Source organism: Gracilinanus agilis, chromosome 3 (genome assembly GCF_016433145.1).
Source record: "Gracilinanus agilis isolate LMUSP501 chromosome 3, AgileGrace, whole genome shotgun sequence".
Taxonomy (NCBI): Eukaryota; Metazoa; Chordata; class Mammalia; order Didelphimorphia; family Didelphidae; genus Gracilinanus; species Gracilinanus agilis.
In genome coordinates, this window is record NC_058132.1 from 300,597,343 (window position 1) to 300,616,490 (window position 19,148).

Genomic DNA, 19,148 nt, shown 5'->3' on the forward strand with positions numbered 1-19,148 from the left:
TGTATAAGAGACAGGAGAGAGAGAGAGAGAGAGAGAGAGAGAGAGAGAGAGAGAGAGAGAGAGAGAGAGAGAGAGAGAGAGAGTCAGTCTCTCTTCCTATTCTCCTCATCTTTTTCCAGTTAGCACCCACCTGCTTTTCTGATGCGTTTAGTGCTCCAGCTCCAGGGGGGTAGTTTTGCAAACGCGTCAAATGTCCAGAGGTGCTAGACTGGAAAAGTCTCCAACTCCCTCATTGAGAGAGGAGGAGAATGGGGAGAACGGGAAAAAAAAAAAAAAAAAAAAAAGACATGAAGTCCGTTGGGCTCCTCTGTATTTGAGCACAATTGAATTTACCGGGCATCTGGGGTGGGGTTCGGGGTGTGAAAGGAGAGAGTGAGGCTGGGAAGGAGTGAAGAAACTGTCTGGCCGTCTGTAAGGGTGGGAGGAAAGAGCACCCTCCCAAACCCTTCTAAGATCCTCAAACAGTGGCAAAGTTGTTCTTCATTCAACAGCCTGTGGGAGTAGCATAGCCGACAGGTGAGCAAAACACTAAGGACCCCCTGCCCCTTGGGCTCCCGGTCCTGTTCATTGCACTTAGGGAGAGAGGGAATACATGTGGAGAGTGGGGAAAAGGCCAAATATCACATACCATTGTACGGCTTCAGAGCTGATTTCCCCTAGGACAGCGAAGTAGAAGCTTCCAGACTTGACCAGATTAGCTGGGCTGTGGAGATTGCAAAACGACGTCCCCCCCCACCCTTCCCCGATTCACATCTTGGATTCCCCAATGACTCCCCAAACCTCTGCAATGGAGGAGCGGCAGAAATACTCCTTTAATTCTGTTCTCTTGTATTGCTGACCCCATCAGCAAATATGTCCTTACACGAGGGGTAGTGTAGGTAAAGACTTATAGGTAGTCGAGAGCTCTTGGAGGAGAGGGCTAGGTTGCCCTGATGCATCCCACCCCCTTCTCCAGTACTGGACTGCAAACTTATCCCTTTCTCGCTGCAATATGTTAGGGTGGTGGGAAATACATCAACTCGATCTCGAATTAATGGACGATATAGAGAGCCAATCCTTTTTGTGGGACCGCTGGGTCTGGACAGCAGCGGGATGTGGGGGACCGACGGTGGCGCTGCAAGATCGCTGCATGGAACCAAAAGTCTATTTGCCAGTTAGCGAGGAGGGGGGAGGAACTCCCTCTCAGTATGATTATATATGTATATGTGCTTATCTTATATATATATATATATATATGTACTGCTGCTCTTCTCACATCCTACCCTCCCCTGTTCCCAGGCCCTCTTTTCTCCCCGCGAAGGCCTTTTGACTACCTTTAAGAAAGGAATGGGAAAGCTGAAATATTGGGGAAGGAAGTGGGGCTACCTGACGGAAATGCTGGGACCCTGGGTCTGCAGGATGCCCCCTAGCCACTCAAGTCTTATCCCTTTGACGGTTTGAGTCCTCCATGGCCTAAAGAGGATCTAATGGGAGTAGAGAATTAGTTTTTGTTTATTTGGACTCAATTACTTCAAGGTGTGACAAAGACTTCTTGCTATACTGCTCTGAATCCCATTTGTCTTTTCTCCAGGATTTGCTCTCCAGATCCAGTGTTATCAGTGTGAAGAATTCCAGCTGGATGATTGCTCCTCCCCTGAGTTCATTGTGAACTGCACAGTCAATGTCCAAGACACTTGTCAGAAGGAAGTAATGGAACAAAGTTCTGGTAAGACTCCCAGATGAAACACTTAAATTACCAGAAGGGGGACTGACTTTGATTTAACTAGCTCTTTGTGGTTATCACAGATTTGGCTTTAAAAGAATGAGGGAATGTAGAGTTGGAAGTTACTTTAATCTCATTAGAGTTAATTACCAGGGCTTTTCCTCTAGGGACTTGGGAGAGAGAGTTAATTTAAATTAGTGGCTCTTTGATCTTGGTATTTATTTAGATGACCACCCTATGCTAAAGACTGATCAAAAGTCAGGGAAATATATGAATATCCCAGCTTCTTTCACGAGCAACTAGACAGTGGAATGTGAGACATGTCAGGCTGAAATATAGAACCAGTTGAAGTTCCCCAGAGGTCAGTGCTTGAAAAATGAGTTTTGTCATAGAAACACACAATATTTCTTTGAAGAAGGCTGTAGAATCTTTATTTAATTTTCGAACTAATGCATCAATTTCCAGTCACAAATTGCCAAGATCTTTCAAAGGAAAGCAGTTCTCAGGCTCCCTCCCTTCCCAATATCCCCATGATTGCTGTTGATAGATGGATTGCAAAAAGTCTTGTAAGTTATTAAAGGAAAGGGGGAAGGGAGGGTGTATTTGAGGAGCCTTTGACCCAGGGACTGTAATCTTTCTTACCTGTCTTATGGTTAAAGATTCACCCTTGATTAGAAACTATTTCCCCCAATCCTCCAAAACTTAACAGAAACATAGTCTCCATGGCTGGAGTAGCTGAAGTTCCTTGCTGGGCACTTGATCCTGGTAAAATCCATGTGATGAAACTTAGACACATTTAAAGAATATCATCAAGCCCAGTTTTTTGAAAGAAAGGGGATATGAGTCAAAGTCCACTTAGAAAGCAATATCTTGGAGGATTATTGGCAAGCAAAAATGTGGTGAGTTGGATAGCAGGAAAATAGCTTTGCAGACTTTAAAAAGCTTTAGAAATGTGAGTTATCAATTAATCTCATATCATGCTATTTACTGACTATTGTCCCTTGACTGAACCTTTTATAACCTTTTCCACAGCCCCTAAATTTTAGAGGAACTGAAAGTCAGAGTTTAATGTGACTTTCTAATGAAAATGAAAGGGTTGCAGTTTTAAACTAAGGGTGGGGGTAGAGAGAGAAAGAATTCTTTAGGAATTTCTTATCCAATTTTTCACCCTAATGCAATCATTCCCTGGGCAATTGATGTCTTGCAGTTTCCATGATGTGGTAAATGTGTGGTTTTCTGAGAACTTGATTCTTATTCTTATATGACATCTCTAATCCAGGTCCCTTCCCTTCAAAAAATAATGTTTCTAGAGTTCTTAAGAAAAAAAAAATTGCTGGTGTAAGAAATATGTCCTAAGAAAGGTAGACTTGAGTTTTGTGGAATTCAGTCTTAGGATTTTATTTTGAATATAAAAAAAAATTATACTGGGAATGTGTTTCTAGCATAGTAGGTCATTTTGAGGAAGTGTTTCTTTGGTACTTGTGTTTAGCCAGTCATTGCTTAAGCATTTTATTTGGGCAATAATTCTTGTACCATTTTTGTACCAAGGCGGGTTTCAGTGATTTTAGATGATGCCACTAATACCGATCCTTCATTGGTACTTGGAAATGGTCGAAACTATAGTTTAGAGTCATCTCAAATAAGATCTCTAGTGGAGGGCTTTAGGCAGCTCTTCAGAGTCTTTTAGAATTGCTTCCTTGGGTGCTGTTGCTTTGAATTAGATTGAGATAAGGATTAGAGAAAAAAGAGGAAAGCAACCTTGACAGAAATATAGACATAAGGGATACCACTTTTCAGAAGGTGGTATTTCCATAAAAGAATGTCCAGAGATAATAACTTATATTTGATTTTAAATGTGCTTCTTCATTTCATTCTCAGGACCATCCAAAAAGGAAAATGCAGCCAGTATTATAACCCTGTTTAAAAGATAGGGAAACTTTGGTTAGGAAGAAAGTTATGCAACTTTGTGTTAATGTAAATGGTTAATAATATAAACAGGATCTTAGATTTAGAATTGGAAGGGAATTTAGAGGTCATCTAGTTCATTGTCCTCATTTTGCTGATGAGTAAACAAGAGTCAGAGAGAAGAAATGATTTTTACAACACACACACACACACACACACACACATACACACAATGGAGGTGGGAGGCCTGGGATTAGAAGACAGGTCTGGCTTTAAGTCTAACATTCTTTTCACTATGCTATGGTAATTTTTTCCATAATCCAGATTGTTCCATGGGATTTCCCACTGGGATGTGGAGCCAAAGAATTAGAATTGGAAAGGATCATAGGGAGTCTGTGTGTGTGTGTGTGTGTGTGTGTGTGTGTGTGTGTGTGTACCCTTCCTTCTATGATTCTTCACTGTATGATCTCCTGGACAATTCTGTGAAAGAAAGTTTGTGTTATTACCTCTTTCCACTGTAAAGCCAAAGCCAAAGTCACTGAAAGTCAAAGATTCATGGCAGCCAAAGGTCAAAGTAGTTAGTGTGAAAGCCAGGACCAGGTAGATCAGTGCACACAGCAACAAAGCTGTTCTAGGATCCTCCCAAACTTAACTTTGAAACTTGAATAGATGTAGTCTTTCTGCATTCAGTGATGATAAAAGGGAATGAAAAATGCCACATGGACTTCTAGCTATTCATTTTAACTTAAATATAGATATGGGGTGACACTAAGTAGAAAAGAAATTGCCATATATTAAATTCTTTACAGTTTAACCCCAGAAGACCTTTCACTGGACCCTATTGCTTCAGCTTCACTATGTTCAAGATCTATATCCTAGCACATTAGGGATATATTTCAAGGGCACTCTCTGCTCCTTTCCTCCCTGAATTGGCAACTCACAGAGATTTTTTTGTCACTGTTAGAAAGAAGGATTTTAAAAGCTTGATAAATAACACCTGAAAATTATATAACTGCTCGAAGAACCATAGAATGCAAAGGCCCCTTAGAGATCCTCCATTCAAAGAATATGTTCTTGCAAGCACAAAAACTGAGACCCAGTGTGTTTTCCCCAGAGAGAGAGCTGATGGCCTACTAGACACTAGAACTTAACCTACCCTCTGTGCTACAATGAATTGTCAACAACCTTTACCAGCGACTTGGGGTTAAATCTGTTGTGTTATACTATGAAGTTGTGAGAACTTTGAGAATTTTAGCATTCTGTAACCTGGAGGTCACTGGATTTATTAAGCTGATTCATTTTTTGGTCCTTCTGAGTATATACAGCAGTCAGAACTTGTCTGGAATAGAGGGAAAAAAAAGATATGGTGTTAAAGAAAATGAGCAACCCCAAATGGATTTGAAAGTTTTGCTGGTTGAACACAGCAGTCTTCACAGGTATAGAGATTGAAATTTCAAGTAGACTAACAGAGGGAAAGTGGAAAGATGGTAAGGAACCAAGCAGATTGACATTAAGCAGTAATGAAAGAATTTCCCTTTCAAAAAATATCAATGAAATATGTAGAGGCCTTCAGTTAGTCCTTTCTGGTTTAAGTCAGCAAACTCAGCTCTTAGGAGTTTTGAAGCTTGAATATTTCATTTTCACTTGGAAAGTATGTTTAATATTAAAATTAACCCTTACCTATTCCTTAGCATGACATTCCTGGGAGGTGTTAGAATTACTTTTTCTCCTGATCTTTTCTCCCTAACTCATTTCCTGACTCTGATGGTAATATGGCACAATATCAAAGGGAAGGTTTGGTTCATCCTTTTTTATTGTTTTTATTCATTGATTTTCATTAAATGTTTGCATAATAAATGACTCATTCTCTCATATAGTGTATTTAATAAGTTAACATCTCTTTATTAATGCATTTGATCATGACATTTCTTTAGCTCCTACTTATTGAAAGCTGCAAAGTATTTCAAATATTGATTTTCATTTCACAGTATCTCCCCAAGTTTGAATTTTTAACCTGGTATATAAAGAATGTGAATTTGCATTTGCTTGACAGTATAATCTTGTAATTAGAGTTTTTCCTCTTGACTAGATACAGTGAAAGGGATATAATTTAATTTTTATAGACTAGCCAATTTCTGCCCTTAGTAAAATATAGCTCTATTGGTGAGCAAAATGTTACAGGTTCTCCTAAGCCTTATTTAAAAGTTAAATATAGTATATTGAGGAGAAAGTCCATGGTAAGAATCAGTAATCCAATCGATCTCTTTACCCATCCTTTGCAACATACATTAATCTATTTGTCTGTTTTGCAATAGAAGAGTTACTGATTTACATGCCCTGATGTGTTTACATTAGAGCTCTATAAGGAATGGCTATTTTCCTTAAAAATTTGTTAGTACTCATTAAGCCAAGCAGGGATGACTGCTCCTTGTGCTATTTGCTTCAAAACTCACTTAAATGTTTTCTATGGAATAAGCAAACATCATTCCATGTAGATATTTGTTGCTTTATTTGAAATAACAAGTCCTCTGAAATTGATGAATGGAACTGGAAAGATATCTATGTCTTGTTCTTTGAATCCTTGCCCTGCATGGTCTTTGAATGAGTTCTAAAATAATAGGCCCCCATTTCTCCTAAGGGGAAAAATGCACAAATATCTCTTATAATACAAGCTCTTTTCAACTAAAATTCTTTTTCTCTTTTAAAGTTAGCCAAAGAGAATTTATCTAATACATGTAAAAAACTTTACTTTTCAAAATGGAGAAAAAAAGCCTACTTCAACTTTCTCTTATGTAAGTTCTCAGAAGGCCAATTACTTAATAGATTCCCTGTATGTGCAAATTTGCTGTTAACATTTTCTCAGAGCAATTTAAACTGTATGACTACAGAAATCTATTATTCTTCCTGCTTTGCTCTAGTCTGCTGCCACTACTTTTTCTTTCCATTCTTCCTTGCCTCTGCCTCTCTGTCCTGTTCCCCTTCTGTTTTCCTATTTCCCTCCTACCTCCTTACTGCAGATCCTCCAGTTAGCCTAGCTGACCAAATTCGAAGGAATGATCTATGTCTTAACTTCAAAAACCCAGGGATTTACCTGCCAAGATAGATCTCTTTCTACATTTATGCCAGTCTTGCTAATTAGATATTATTGTCTTGCATAATAAATTTATGAATTGCACAAGACTAAAATTCCACAAAGTGTCAGCATCCTTATCTCATTTTCTCTGTGAGTCAAAAGGTTTTCCTCTCTAATTTGCCTCTTAAGAATCAAATGACCATTCTTTCATTGGCTTTATGGGAGAAATCGCTAGCTTTGAGAGAAGAATTTGGAGGTAGAATATCAAATGTCTTTAGTCCCATGGAATCTCCTATAAGTGATGCATTTGCTTATGTTAACTTGGCAGCTGAAAAAGGAGCCAATAATGACCTCCAGCTTGCATAGATGAAACGTTTGAAGATTGATCCGTATTCTCCCCTACCACTAATTCCTCCCACAAAGATTTCATGAAAGCATCAGACATTGATGGTTTTCATAATGAATTTAAACTGAGAGGCTTCAAAGCTGCTACTTTCCCAAGTGCAAATGGAATGAAGTTAAAAAAACAACCAGACTATTCTCTTTTAATTTTGGAAGGAAAATTTGCCTCCCTTATTTGTGTTAAGGAAAATCTCAAGATAGGTAATACCTCTCTTTTCATACCTTCGAAATGGTTACCGATGATTTGGGCTTTGATACCTGCATTTGGCTGGTATGTTTCAGCCAAATATCCCCTCTCCCCATCCCAAACCTTCACTGCTTTTTAACTGTCTACTACAGAAGCAATCTTTGACTTCTAAATGTTAATAAATGTCTGTCACACTTCAGCTGTCTACATGCCCTGTTTCCAATCTTCGAACTTTTAGAGGTTCTGCGAGGTCAGAAATGGGAAAAATGAAGAAGCTGTGTGTGTGTGTGTGTGTGTGTGTGTGTGTGTGTGTGTGTGTGTGTGTGTGTGTTGCGGGTGGGGGAGGACAGGATATTGGGGGAAGAGAGAGGAATACCTTCAGTTGAGTAAGGTAAATTAGTTCATCTAGTTTACTCTCTTCCTATTATCTAAATGAGCTCATATGGACTGAAAAAAATGGAAGTTTTAGTGGGGAGGGAAGAAAGGTCACTAATTTTGAAGTGTGACATACTTTGGAGGGGAGTGGTTAGGTCAAGAAGACAGCGTTGGGAACCTGACCATCTGACAGATTGAGTAAAAAAGAAATGTTAAGAAAAGTGAGAGGATTTTGAAGATGATTTCTACTTCAGAATTTTTCCACTATCAGCTCTTTACCCATAGAATCAGTGCACAATTCCCTTCCTTCCTACATTTCAGAACACAAATCTCTAAATCTTACTGAAGGTTTAGCTACATTATGGGTTAAATAGCCAGCTGTGGATGAGCCTAGGAATCTAGTGTGTGTGTGTGTGTGTGTGTGTGTTGTTTGTGGGTACATAAAGCATCAATTTTTATTTTTAATTGAAAAACTGACCTTTCAATAACAACACAGAAACAATCTTGTAATATACTGTACTCAGCAAGGCAAAAGAAGTTTCTAATCCTTCCTCTGTAGTAAATTTGCTATTGCCACTTAACAAAATCAATGAATACCTGGCCTGGGTGTCCCTGAGATAGGTAGATGATATGGCAAATAGAGTGCCTAACCTGAAGTCAGGAAGATCTGAATTCAAATGCTGCCTCAGGTGCTTAATAAGCTATATGAACCCTGGCAAGTCATTTAGCCTCTCTCTTCTCTTCTTGAAAAATAGAGATAATAACACATGTTAAAACCAGTGGAAATGTGTGTTGGATATGGGGGGGGGGGGGTGAAGGGGAAAGTAAAAACAAGAATCTTCTAACCATGGAAAATTTTTCTAAAAAAAATAAAATATTCAAGTCTAAAAAAAATAAAATAAAAATAGAGATAATAGCATTAACCTCAAAGGATTGTTGAGAGGAGCTCATGATATGGGTGATAGAGATAAAGCATATTACAAAATTTCTATAAACTAAAGAAATTGACTCATACTTGTATGAATACAATGAGATGATCTCTAAGGTCTAATCTAGTTGTAAATACTATAATCCTATATGGTAAAAGGAATAGAGTTTGTTTTTTAAGTTAATCACTGTAAGAGCTTAAAGAAATGAGATGTGTCAGCTCTAACCTATCCAGAAAGACCAATCCTAAGAAAATCAGTAGACATCCTGGAAGTCATTTCTTGAACTACTTTACAGACATCTAGTGGGGGGCATTGCACTATAGCATTTGGCAGTATGTAGGACAAGGAGGAATACAGATGGCTTAGGAAGCACCTAGATGGTGTTCTATCAGTGAATAGAATGCTGAGCATGGAATCAGGAAAATTTGGGTTCAAATCAACCTCAGACATTTACAAGCTCTATAACCCTTGGCAAGTCACCCAACCTCCCTTTTGCCTTAATCTGCTGAAGGAAGAAGGAAATGGCAAACGACTCCAGTATCTTTGTCTCCTAAATAGGGTCATAAAGAATCTCGGACAAGACTGAATGACTGAACCACAACAGAGTGCCCTGGACTCTAGTCAGGAAGACCTAGATTCAAATCTTGCTGCAGACATTTATCAGGATGACACTGGGCAAGTCATTTAACATCTCTGAGCCCAAGTTTTCTCATTTAAAGTGTAGATATTGGAATCAACCTCTACAAATTTATGTGATACTACTTCTCACTCCATTTTTGTTTCCCAGCCTGAGGGAACACACACACAACGCACAAGCATATACCTAAATACATATATATGTATATGTGTATATAGAGATATATCTTTATACACAAAAAGAAAGAATTCTTTTGCACTACTCTGTAAAGGTTCAGGGGAGAACTTTTAAGTTCTGCAGACTCTTCCCAGATTAGGAGAAGAGATCAAAGTGGTGTAACATTTAGTGATCCTAAGTCTCTCTGCCCTGTCCCTTTCTTAGCTGCAACCGGATCAAATTTGTTAATCCATAAAACTTTTAGGATCAGAGCAGGTATCCCTAGGATACCTGTAGCCCTGTGGTAGGATTTCCTTGGTGACTGCTTCTGCTACATGGAATTGAGTTACATTGAGTTTATGCTTAAGATATAGAGCAGTGATTCCCAAAGTGGGCACCACCGCCCCCTGGTGGGTGCTGCAGTGATCCAGGGAGGTGGTGATGGCCACAGGTGCATTTATCTTTCCTATTAATTGCTATTAAAATTTAAAAAAATTAATTTCAAGGGGGCTAAGTAATATTTTTTTCTGGAAAGGGGGTGGTAGGCCAAAAAAGTTTGGGAACCACTGATATAGAGAGTCTCTTGGGTTATGGCTGCTTTCCTCCAGATGACTAAAGCTCTTAGGTCTGTGATCCCATCCAGGCATCTGGCCACATCTAGAACCTGTATGTTATAAAGGAGCCTTAGTCATCCTAGTTCTGCTGCCTCATCTGAGAGAGACTGCAACTAGAATCTCCAATCCCGCCACAATGAGTTGTAGTTTGCAAGCAACATTAGAGTAGCATATTTTGGTTAAAGAAAGCTGATTTGATCATCTCTTTCCACATCTACCTTGGCTTTCCTCTGGCAAATCATCGTCTTAAACACTGTGTAGACAAGTAACCTCTTTGGTGGTGGAAAATGAGTCTTTCCTTTATTCCATGCTCTACAGTTGTACAGTTGAACAAGTCTCTCTGCCCTTGTGAAGCTTCTACTTTTTATAAGTATTTGTATTTCAAGGGAGGAAAATTGCTGTTAGAAAAACATTGTTATTTTCTATTCTAAGGGCCCAGATAAAAGACAAAATATGTAACCTGCCTGTTTCATATAAATCCACGATGAATATGCTTGCAAGTGAACAAAAGAATTACGGCATATGCCATTAATTCATTCTATATGGAGTAAACTTAGGCCTTAGCTGCATTACAAATCAGAAACTGTTTTCACATGCCAAAGCTGTAGGGCATGTTCTCTTATTAATAAATTGCTTCCAATCTTTCGATTGCTTCCAACACTACAAAGCAAGCACGAGGTGAACTGAATTAAGTGCATTAGATAAGGTGAAATCATGGAGAGCTTGTAATAAATTGCCTTTTTTTTTTAGTGCTTTTAACTACAATAAAGCAATGATGGCTCAAGCAGTTGATTTCAAGTGGTTTATGACTTTGCAAACCATGAAAAGGATCCAGATGCGGAAGTGATGAAGTGTTGTATTATTTTAAGGAAGTTGTGATATTTGGTCCAGTGCATTTCATTTCTCACCGGACATGGACAATAGCTTTTTATGTTTTTCTATTTCTTGGACTTGTTCGGGAGAGATGTGGAACTAACGGAGATGGTGCCAGAGGCGGGCGGCTCCTAACACAAAACACTTAGACTGCCATAGCCTGGCGCACACTTTTCAAGTAATGAATATGAATTTCCAAAGTAGTTTACTGTGCCCTCCACCGAGACTTCTACAAAGAGCATCAACTGAAGCAGGTGTATTAAATGACAGTTTGCCATGGGTTTTATGCACTATATTTTATTGCTTATGCAAAAACCAGCAAACCACTTGGGTCTCAGGGTAACTTCAGAGAACTCTTGCAACAAGAAAAGGCTAAGAAGGTGACTAATGATGCCATTTCCCACCTCCTGAAGGGAGTATAGGAGAATCTCTACATCAGAGTTGGGATATGCTTCCTTAAAGCATTTCCCTACCCTTTGGAGGGAAAGATAGAGGGTGGGAGCAGTGTCTAAAGAGTGATGACTTAGCAAAGTTTCTCTGATCGGTCGAACATCTTTCCCATTGGGACTGTCATTGTATATCAGAAAGTCAAGATAGATGAAACAATTCATCAGGCAGGCATTTTAACTAAAGGGAGAGCAAGTTAGGACTGGGGTGCTAAGCAGAGGTGTTTGTGATTTATTTTTTAGATTTATACCTGCATCTAGAGATAAATAAAAACCAGAAGCATAGCTTATCCTACTGGCCCAAAAGTGGCTTAACGGTTGACCTTACTTGGCGTGTATCAATGAATGCTCTAGTAAGGTCAGTGGTGGAGTTCTCTGGTAACTTGCTGTGTGGTATTCCCCAAGCCAGTAGCCCGTTAGTGTTTCTGAGGAGTTTCCATTAATTATGCTAAACAAGACTGTTTAAGTTCATACTAAATGCAACATTCTCTCTTCACCAAGAAAAAGTGCTGAAAGTTGATGACCTGTTGAAATTCTCAGGTGTGTATGGATTTGTGTATAAAATCCAGTTCAGAACTAAAGTAGAGATTAAAACAGGAGGATTTATTGTTGTAATCACTAAGTATATCCATCTTAAGACTGTTGTACTGGGAAAAGGGAATTCAAATCCCAATTCTCTTAAGCTTTAGAATGGTACCAGGGGGAGGTTAAGTATTGAGCTTGCTCTGTAACAGCAATAGTAAGGTCCACAGTTTATACCTCTTAGTAGTATCTGTCATTTATGGATCAACTATAAAATGAACTTCTTTCCAATTCCAAGCATTTCTCAGTGTGCTCTACAAAACAAGCCAGCTGTTATTTTGAACAGAAGTATTTCCAGCTGATAGATGCAGCTGTATGGAGTTTACAGCTGTGGTTATGAACACATACCATTTTGTGGTAAAGAGGACATTATATTCTATTTTTTGAAATCCCTCACTGATATTTAAGGCTGTCAAGTCACTGGCTTTGATTCGTATCTCTTACTTCAGTTGTCCAATTCAGGGGTGTGGGTACTTACAGCTTGGAGAAAAGGCAGGAAATGATTCCTTCTACTACCGTGGTGCCTAGCAGTATCCTTCCATTCCTTTGCTGTTGCATATACAACAGGGGATGGCTCCTGGTCTAGAGACAGCCTGCCATAGCAGAAAGGCCATTGGACTCGAAGTCAAGTGATTTGTGATTGAATCCTAGTTTAAGCCATAAGTCAAGGAATATTTACGTGCATTTATTTTGACAAGTATTATGTTAAGCACTGATGATATATAGGAAAAGCAAAAACAGTTCCTGCCTTCCTGGAGCTAATATTCTAGTAGAGAAGACTTGTATATATGGAGATATATACGAGATACAGAATAGATAGAAAAAAATCTTGGAAGGAAAGGTACTAATACCTTGGAAATGAGAAAAGGACTCCTATGGAAAGTATTACTTGAGTTGAATATTAAAGGAAGTGGGGATTTTAAGTATTGGAAGGAAAGAGAAAGGATAGGCTGGGGGAAAGGGACACCTGGTATAAAGGCACTAAAATGGGAGATGCAATATCCTATGCAAGAAACAGCGAACAGGTTAGAAGATATGAAGGGGCTAGGTCCTAAGAGCTTTCAATACAAAAAAAAAGAGTTTACATTGATCCTGGAGGAAATAGGGAGATGATGGAGTTTGCTGAGTGGTGCAGTGGCACAGTCAATCCTATATTTAGGAAAATCTTTTGGGGCAAATGTGTGGAAGATGGAATGAAATGGGGAGAGACAAGTTAGGGTGACCATTAGGAGGGACAATGAGGGCTTGAAGTGGGGCTGTGGTTATGGAGATGGAGAGAAAGGTGCTTATGTGAGAGATATTGTGAAGATAAAAATGACATTTTTGACCTCTGGATATGAGGGGTGAGAGTAAAAAGTTAAGGGATGATAATAAGCTTGTAAACACTGGAATACTAGAAGGATAGCAGGGCCCTTGACAATAACTAAGAAGCTCAAAAGAGGGTGGAATTTCAGGAAATAAGTAAAGATAATGAGTGATGCTGGGGGCATAGTAAGCTCAAGATTCCTATGGTATATCCATTCCAAAATAGGTGATCAAATGTCCAATTTGGTGATATCATGCTAGAGATATTATTGCTAGTGCATGGCACCTTGAAGTTATCACAGGGACATCATGATGATGACGATGATGATATTGTCATTTCAGGTTTACTGGAAGGCTGTTGAGGAAGAGCAAAGATAAATATGTTAGTGAATAGTTTCTTTATTTTTCCAGAAGAGAAATGACATTTTCATTTTTAGTCACAAATAGAAGAAAAAAAAGTTATTGACTTATCCTTTCTGTTGCCATTGTGCAACCCTTTGATTCACTCCAGATTTAAGTATGAATTGGATGCAAAAAATGGGATGAGGTTTTGGTGTTGTAAGTTCAGTACAATAAACAGAATAACGTCAAGTTAAAATGGGAATGGGGCAGGTTCATAAATCATTGAAGAGTATTGTTAATGCTGAGATAATAAGTCATAAATATCTGTTCTTCTGAATCCCCTATGGAAAATGGAAGAACAGAGTGAGATTGCAGTGGTAAAGAAAGTGACTTTGAAGAAGCCATCACCACCTACAAAGTTATAAATGAGCAGAGAAGCCTAAAACCAAAGTGAGACTAAAACAAAACTAACAAATGGCATCATATATTATGGGCGGGTTGTTTGTTTGCTATAATTAAGTTGGCAGTGATGGTTAACAGCCTTGAAAATTAAGCACAACAACAACAAAAAATCTTTTGAAAGGAGGTAATCAAAGGCTTCTGAGTAATGAAGTTAACACATCCATTTTACTAGGAAAAATAATGCTTTCGTGAGGCATCATTTCATCTCTGTAGTGTTTGGGGTGTGTGTGTGTGTGTGTGTGTGTGTGTGTGTGTGTGTGTGTGTGTGTGTGTGTGTGTGTGTGTAGAGGGTGTTATTCTTTACAGGAACATTTATTTTTTCCCCCTTGGGCACCATTGTCTCTTCTTAGCATTTACTCCTTGTTTTCTCTTCTACCAGCTTAATAGAAATAGGCCAAACATTCAGGAGAATTAGAACTATGTTCTTTCAGAATCCTGAGCCCACAGTTTTTCACCTTCTGAAATACCCTTCTCATCATCCCTGTTTTGTTCCCCTAGCTTCTTTTTGCTTATATAGAGTAATATACTTAAAAATGTGCTTTCATAGGAAAGGTAGAAAATGCTTAGAATACAGGGCATAAGAACTATCAGAAAAGAACTCTCTCCCCAACCTTTGACATTTCTTGTGCCTGACAAACTGTGCCTATCACTATAGTAACAAGGCAAAAGTACAGATAAGCTTCCTCTTCTCATATTGTTCTGATTAGAATGCAGAGACAGTCAAAGTTCTTTGCATGGTGTTTAAAAAAATACTGAGCACTTGGGGGACAGATCGAAGATTTTTTTAAATTTCTTTCAAAGCTCAAGGAAAATACATATAATTCATTTCAAATTCCATTTCCAAACATTTTTCTTTGAGGAGCTGTACCAATCCCCACATAGCATATTCATTGTGATTTAACTCCAACTATGGGGCAGTAAGTGTTGGTCATTTATTGGGTAGGGGAAGATTAGGTTCTCCTTCAAAATCATACATACACAAGAGGCAGTTTGATGTACAAGCTCTACTTTCAAGGCAAATTATATAACATGGGGTGAAAAGTAGTAGATCATTACAGCCTCTATTTGGGAATTTCTGGCTGTACTGGGAAAGAGCAGAAGCAGCACACTACTGGAAAAGGAAATGGATATTCCCATAGAGGAAATATCCAACATTGCATGGCATCAAGGATTAAAATTCTTTAAGTGTATGGCTTTCCATCCATACCCAAAGTAATAAAAGCTATTTGTATGTGTGTTTTTAAGTACATACTTGTAATTGAGAAATACTGCGGTATAATCTAGACAAAGTTGACCTTTTAGTCAGAAAGACTTTTTTTTTTAAGTTTAAGTCTTGCCTCTGACATATTCCACCTCTGTGATCCTCTTAAAGTGACTTAAGCTCTCATGATTTAAATATTTCTTTAAGACTAAAAGTTGCAGAGAAGGTGATAACTTTCATTAATGAAAGGGAGTTTTCTTACTTGGGAGTTCCCTATACCAGTGAAATTATAGGTCTAATCCTTATCCTCACACTTATATATACATACATTTATACGTATTTATAAAATAGAACTAGAGTCATGGAACTTTTATGTTTATGTAATAGTTATATACCATAGATCCAGTAAAAGTTCCATGCAGATCTTTGCAAAAATGTACCCCCACTCTCAGGCCCTCAGTAACAGAGCCACTAGAAATAGCCTCATCTTTCAACTTTGAGTTCAGGGACTTCCAGTTCATTCAGGGGCTATTTAAGTGGTAGCTTATACAGAAATCCTAAGCTGATGTCATTTCTCTGCTTCCCATTTTTCTCCTACTCTACTGCCATTATCATCAATGTCTTATCCAAAAAACAAAGCATCTTTACTAAAACCCACTGAGTTTACTAAAACCCATGAAAGTTAGCATATCAATCCCCCTACTTTTAATCTGGAAAACACCTAATGACAAATAGACTAGGACAATATTAATTTTGAAGAACTTGAAGGATGTAATTTTAGTCTTGTCTGGAGGAAATAGAAAAATAAAATAGGAAGTTGAAGAAATATCATAAAATAATATTAGAATTGAAAAGGACAAGAGAGTTCACATAACCCTCCCCATTCCTTATATAAATGGTGAAGCTGAGGTCCAGAGAAATTGGGCTTAACCAAGTTTACATAGCTATACCAGAGGCTGGTTTCTTGCCCCAAACTCCTAAATTAAAATGTCCTGTTTACTGTATCATGTTGTCTTTTCAAAAAGAGCACAATGGTCTTCTCACCAGGGACCTTTATTGGTAGCTCCAACAATTCCTGTTCACTTACCCAAACCTGCTCTGCCTACTTAATGATGAAGTAATATTTCCCATTTTGCTTCCCAGATTCTGAGGACCATAGTAGGTCTGGAGCAGAGAAGTAGTCAATAAAGGCAAGAAATAGTATACCTACAGAAGGAAATGAAGATTCACCTAAACTTAATCAAATTGATTTCAACTCTTATATCCTCCTTTTGACAATGGTAATAGACTGCTTGTCTAGAAATGACTTTTTCCATAAGAAAATAGATTAACAAAGATGCAGAATTTTGTAGAGGCATTACTAAGCACATTTTCACTAATACTTGTTAACTGAACCCCCTTTAGGTCAAGGAATGAAGACTGAACAGGCTTGACTAATTCAGAGCTAAATTGGTAGATAGATAGGAATTGATTCCACTGAGATTAGCAACTTTCACTGTTTAAAGATTATTCCCTATACCCTGAAATAGATAAAAGGTTCAAGTTGTCTTCACAATCAGCAGAACTGCTCTCTGGTCAACAGCTGTCCCAGTGTTTGCTTAGATGAAGTTTTTGCCTAGGTAATGTATGTTGGTGGTAAGTATAACTTGATATAACCTCACACCGGCTCTTAAATTCAACTAGGAAAGGGATTTATTAATATCAGGAAAACAGGGAGAGGGGAGGTGGATTTTAGGAATGAGGAGGAGGTAAGCTATCTAAAATCTCCAATAAATTTGTTGGCTTCACTTTCCCTAAAGGGGAAAGTGCTTTGATTAACTTGACTTTATCTCACTCACTAACTAATCTTTCTCTCAAGCTAATGTTACTAAGTTTAAGATGGTGAAGGTCTTGATTGAAGATTAATTGAGATCTTGTAAGTAAAGTAGTATTTTCCAGTGCCCTCAGCCTGATATAGTCTCTATGGAGTAAACCAGCAAAGTAGCACCCTGTTCCCTGAGGTCAGAGATGAGCTAACAAAAAGCAGTGCTACACTTCTTCCCAGCCTCCCTTGATCCCCCAAAACAGTGTCTGAAGTGTCTTTGCAAGTTGGATGTCTTGGCATTTTATCCCCAGGTTCCTAACTGCCCCAATTGCCCCCTCTCCTGGAGTTCTGGGGGGGCACTTTGGAATTCTGTGAGGCAGCTTTAACCCCATTTAAGATCATAGATGTTATATACTCTCGCTGGAAATGGTTTCATAAATGTATCGTATGCCATAGACCTATTATGCAGCATTTCTGAAAGTGTGTGGCTAAGAAATATGATTTTGATGAGCAGAGAAAGGAAGGAGACAAAAATTAAGTGCCTGCTATGTACTAGGTGCTGTGCTAAAAAAGTGCTTCACATATATATGTGATCCTTGCAATAACCCTGGGAAGTAAGTGCAATTATTTTTTCCATTTTGTAATGAAGGAAACTAAGGCAGACAGAGTTTAAGTGGCTTGCCCTTGATCACTCAGCTAGTAATCGAGTGGATTTGGGCTCCAGTCTTCTAGACTCTAGGTTCTGTGTTCTATCTACTATATCACCTAGATGAAGCCAAGGGGTAACTACATTTCCAAACTTTAGACTATACAGCTTAGAATAAATCTTGGGTTCAGAAAATATCACAGACTCCCCAGATCCCAGGAATTCAGTAGATTCACCCATGTGGTTAAGGGACAGGTTTATGGAAGTAAAAATGGTCCTTTGTATGATCCAGATACCTTCAGACTCTGAGTGAATACTCAAGGGAGCTAAACACACACAGGGCTTTCCCAGCCACATTGAGAACCACCAATCACAAAATTGGATTGAGGTTTCTTTTAGAAGTAGCAGCCTACATTATCAAAGGATATTTGCTGCACTAATGCCTGGGGCCACAAGAAGTGGCTTCATCTTTATGACTTTTTCCTCTTCCCCGTTTTCCTAATGTGCATCAGATTTCTTAAAGTCCACGTCACTGTGGCTAATTGTCATAGGTTCCAGGTCAAAAGCAAGGCTTGCAGTGCTATGAAGTTTTAAAATGTGGTAGCATGGGGGCATGGTAGGAAGAAAAAAGTATAATATGAAGGACACTATATAATACATATGTATGAATGTATATAATTTACATACACACACAAAATTTATATAGCCCCATCCCTCTCCCCTTACAAGTGTTCTTTCCATACCTGGTTCCCAGGACAATTCTTTTCTTTGGCAGATGTTCTTCTGTAAATGACCTCTAAGAAAGGTCTTTAAAGCTTTCTTGAAGTCACATATAAAGCAGGACAGTAAAGGTCTGCTTGTGAACGTCATATGTGAGAATGATGAGAATTAAGCATTTGATAGAATCAATACTATTGGGGAGTGGTAAGGTGTGGCAGTGGGATCTAAATTACTTGCCCAGGGTCACAAGCTAGGAAGTGTCTGAGGCCAGACTTGAACCTAGGACATCATGTTGCTGGACCTGGTTCTCAATCCATTAAGCTACTTTGCTGCCCTAATCCATATGCTTTTGAATAGTATAATTATTTCCAAGAGAAAATGTAATGTAAAACTTCTAATGAAGATTCCCAGGATGGTTCTGTGATGTTTTTCTGATGCAAGTGGTCCTAGATATTGGCTGAATATTCCCTGAGAGATCTGCCACAGTACAAGTCTCAAACAGTGAAGAGATAGGTGTCACCCTCAGTTAGACCAAAATGGACAGGTATGTCATGAATTGGGAGAAAGGCCAGGGAGATAGGTTGAAGGAATGAGCTAGGTTGTCAATATGACTTTGGTGACATCCAACTCCAGAGGGCATAATATGTTTTAAGAGACTACCTGGACTCTGAGGGATTTATGGTAAAGATGCTACCCACATTCAGAGGAAGAACTGCAGGAGAGGAAACATATAAGATAAACAATTGCTTGAATGCATGGGCTGAGGCGGACATGAATGGGAAATAGA

The 19,148-nt window shown here is 38.6% G+C and overlaps 1 protein-coding gene across 1 annotated transcript in view; it reads left to right on the plus strand.

The window, feature by feature from the left end:
• LYPD1 (LY6/PLAUR domain containing 1) overlaps positions 1-19,148 on the plus strand; it is a 28,005-nt gene that overhangs the window by 716 nt on the left and 8,141 nt on the right. Inside the window, exon 2 of the mRNA XM_044666617.1 lies at positions 1,571-1,705. Coding sequence (XP_044522552.1) covers positions 1,571-1,705 — 135 coding nt within the window. The remainder of the gene's footprint in view (positions 1-1,570; positions 1,706-19,148) is intronic.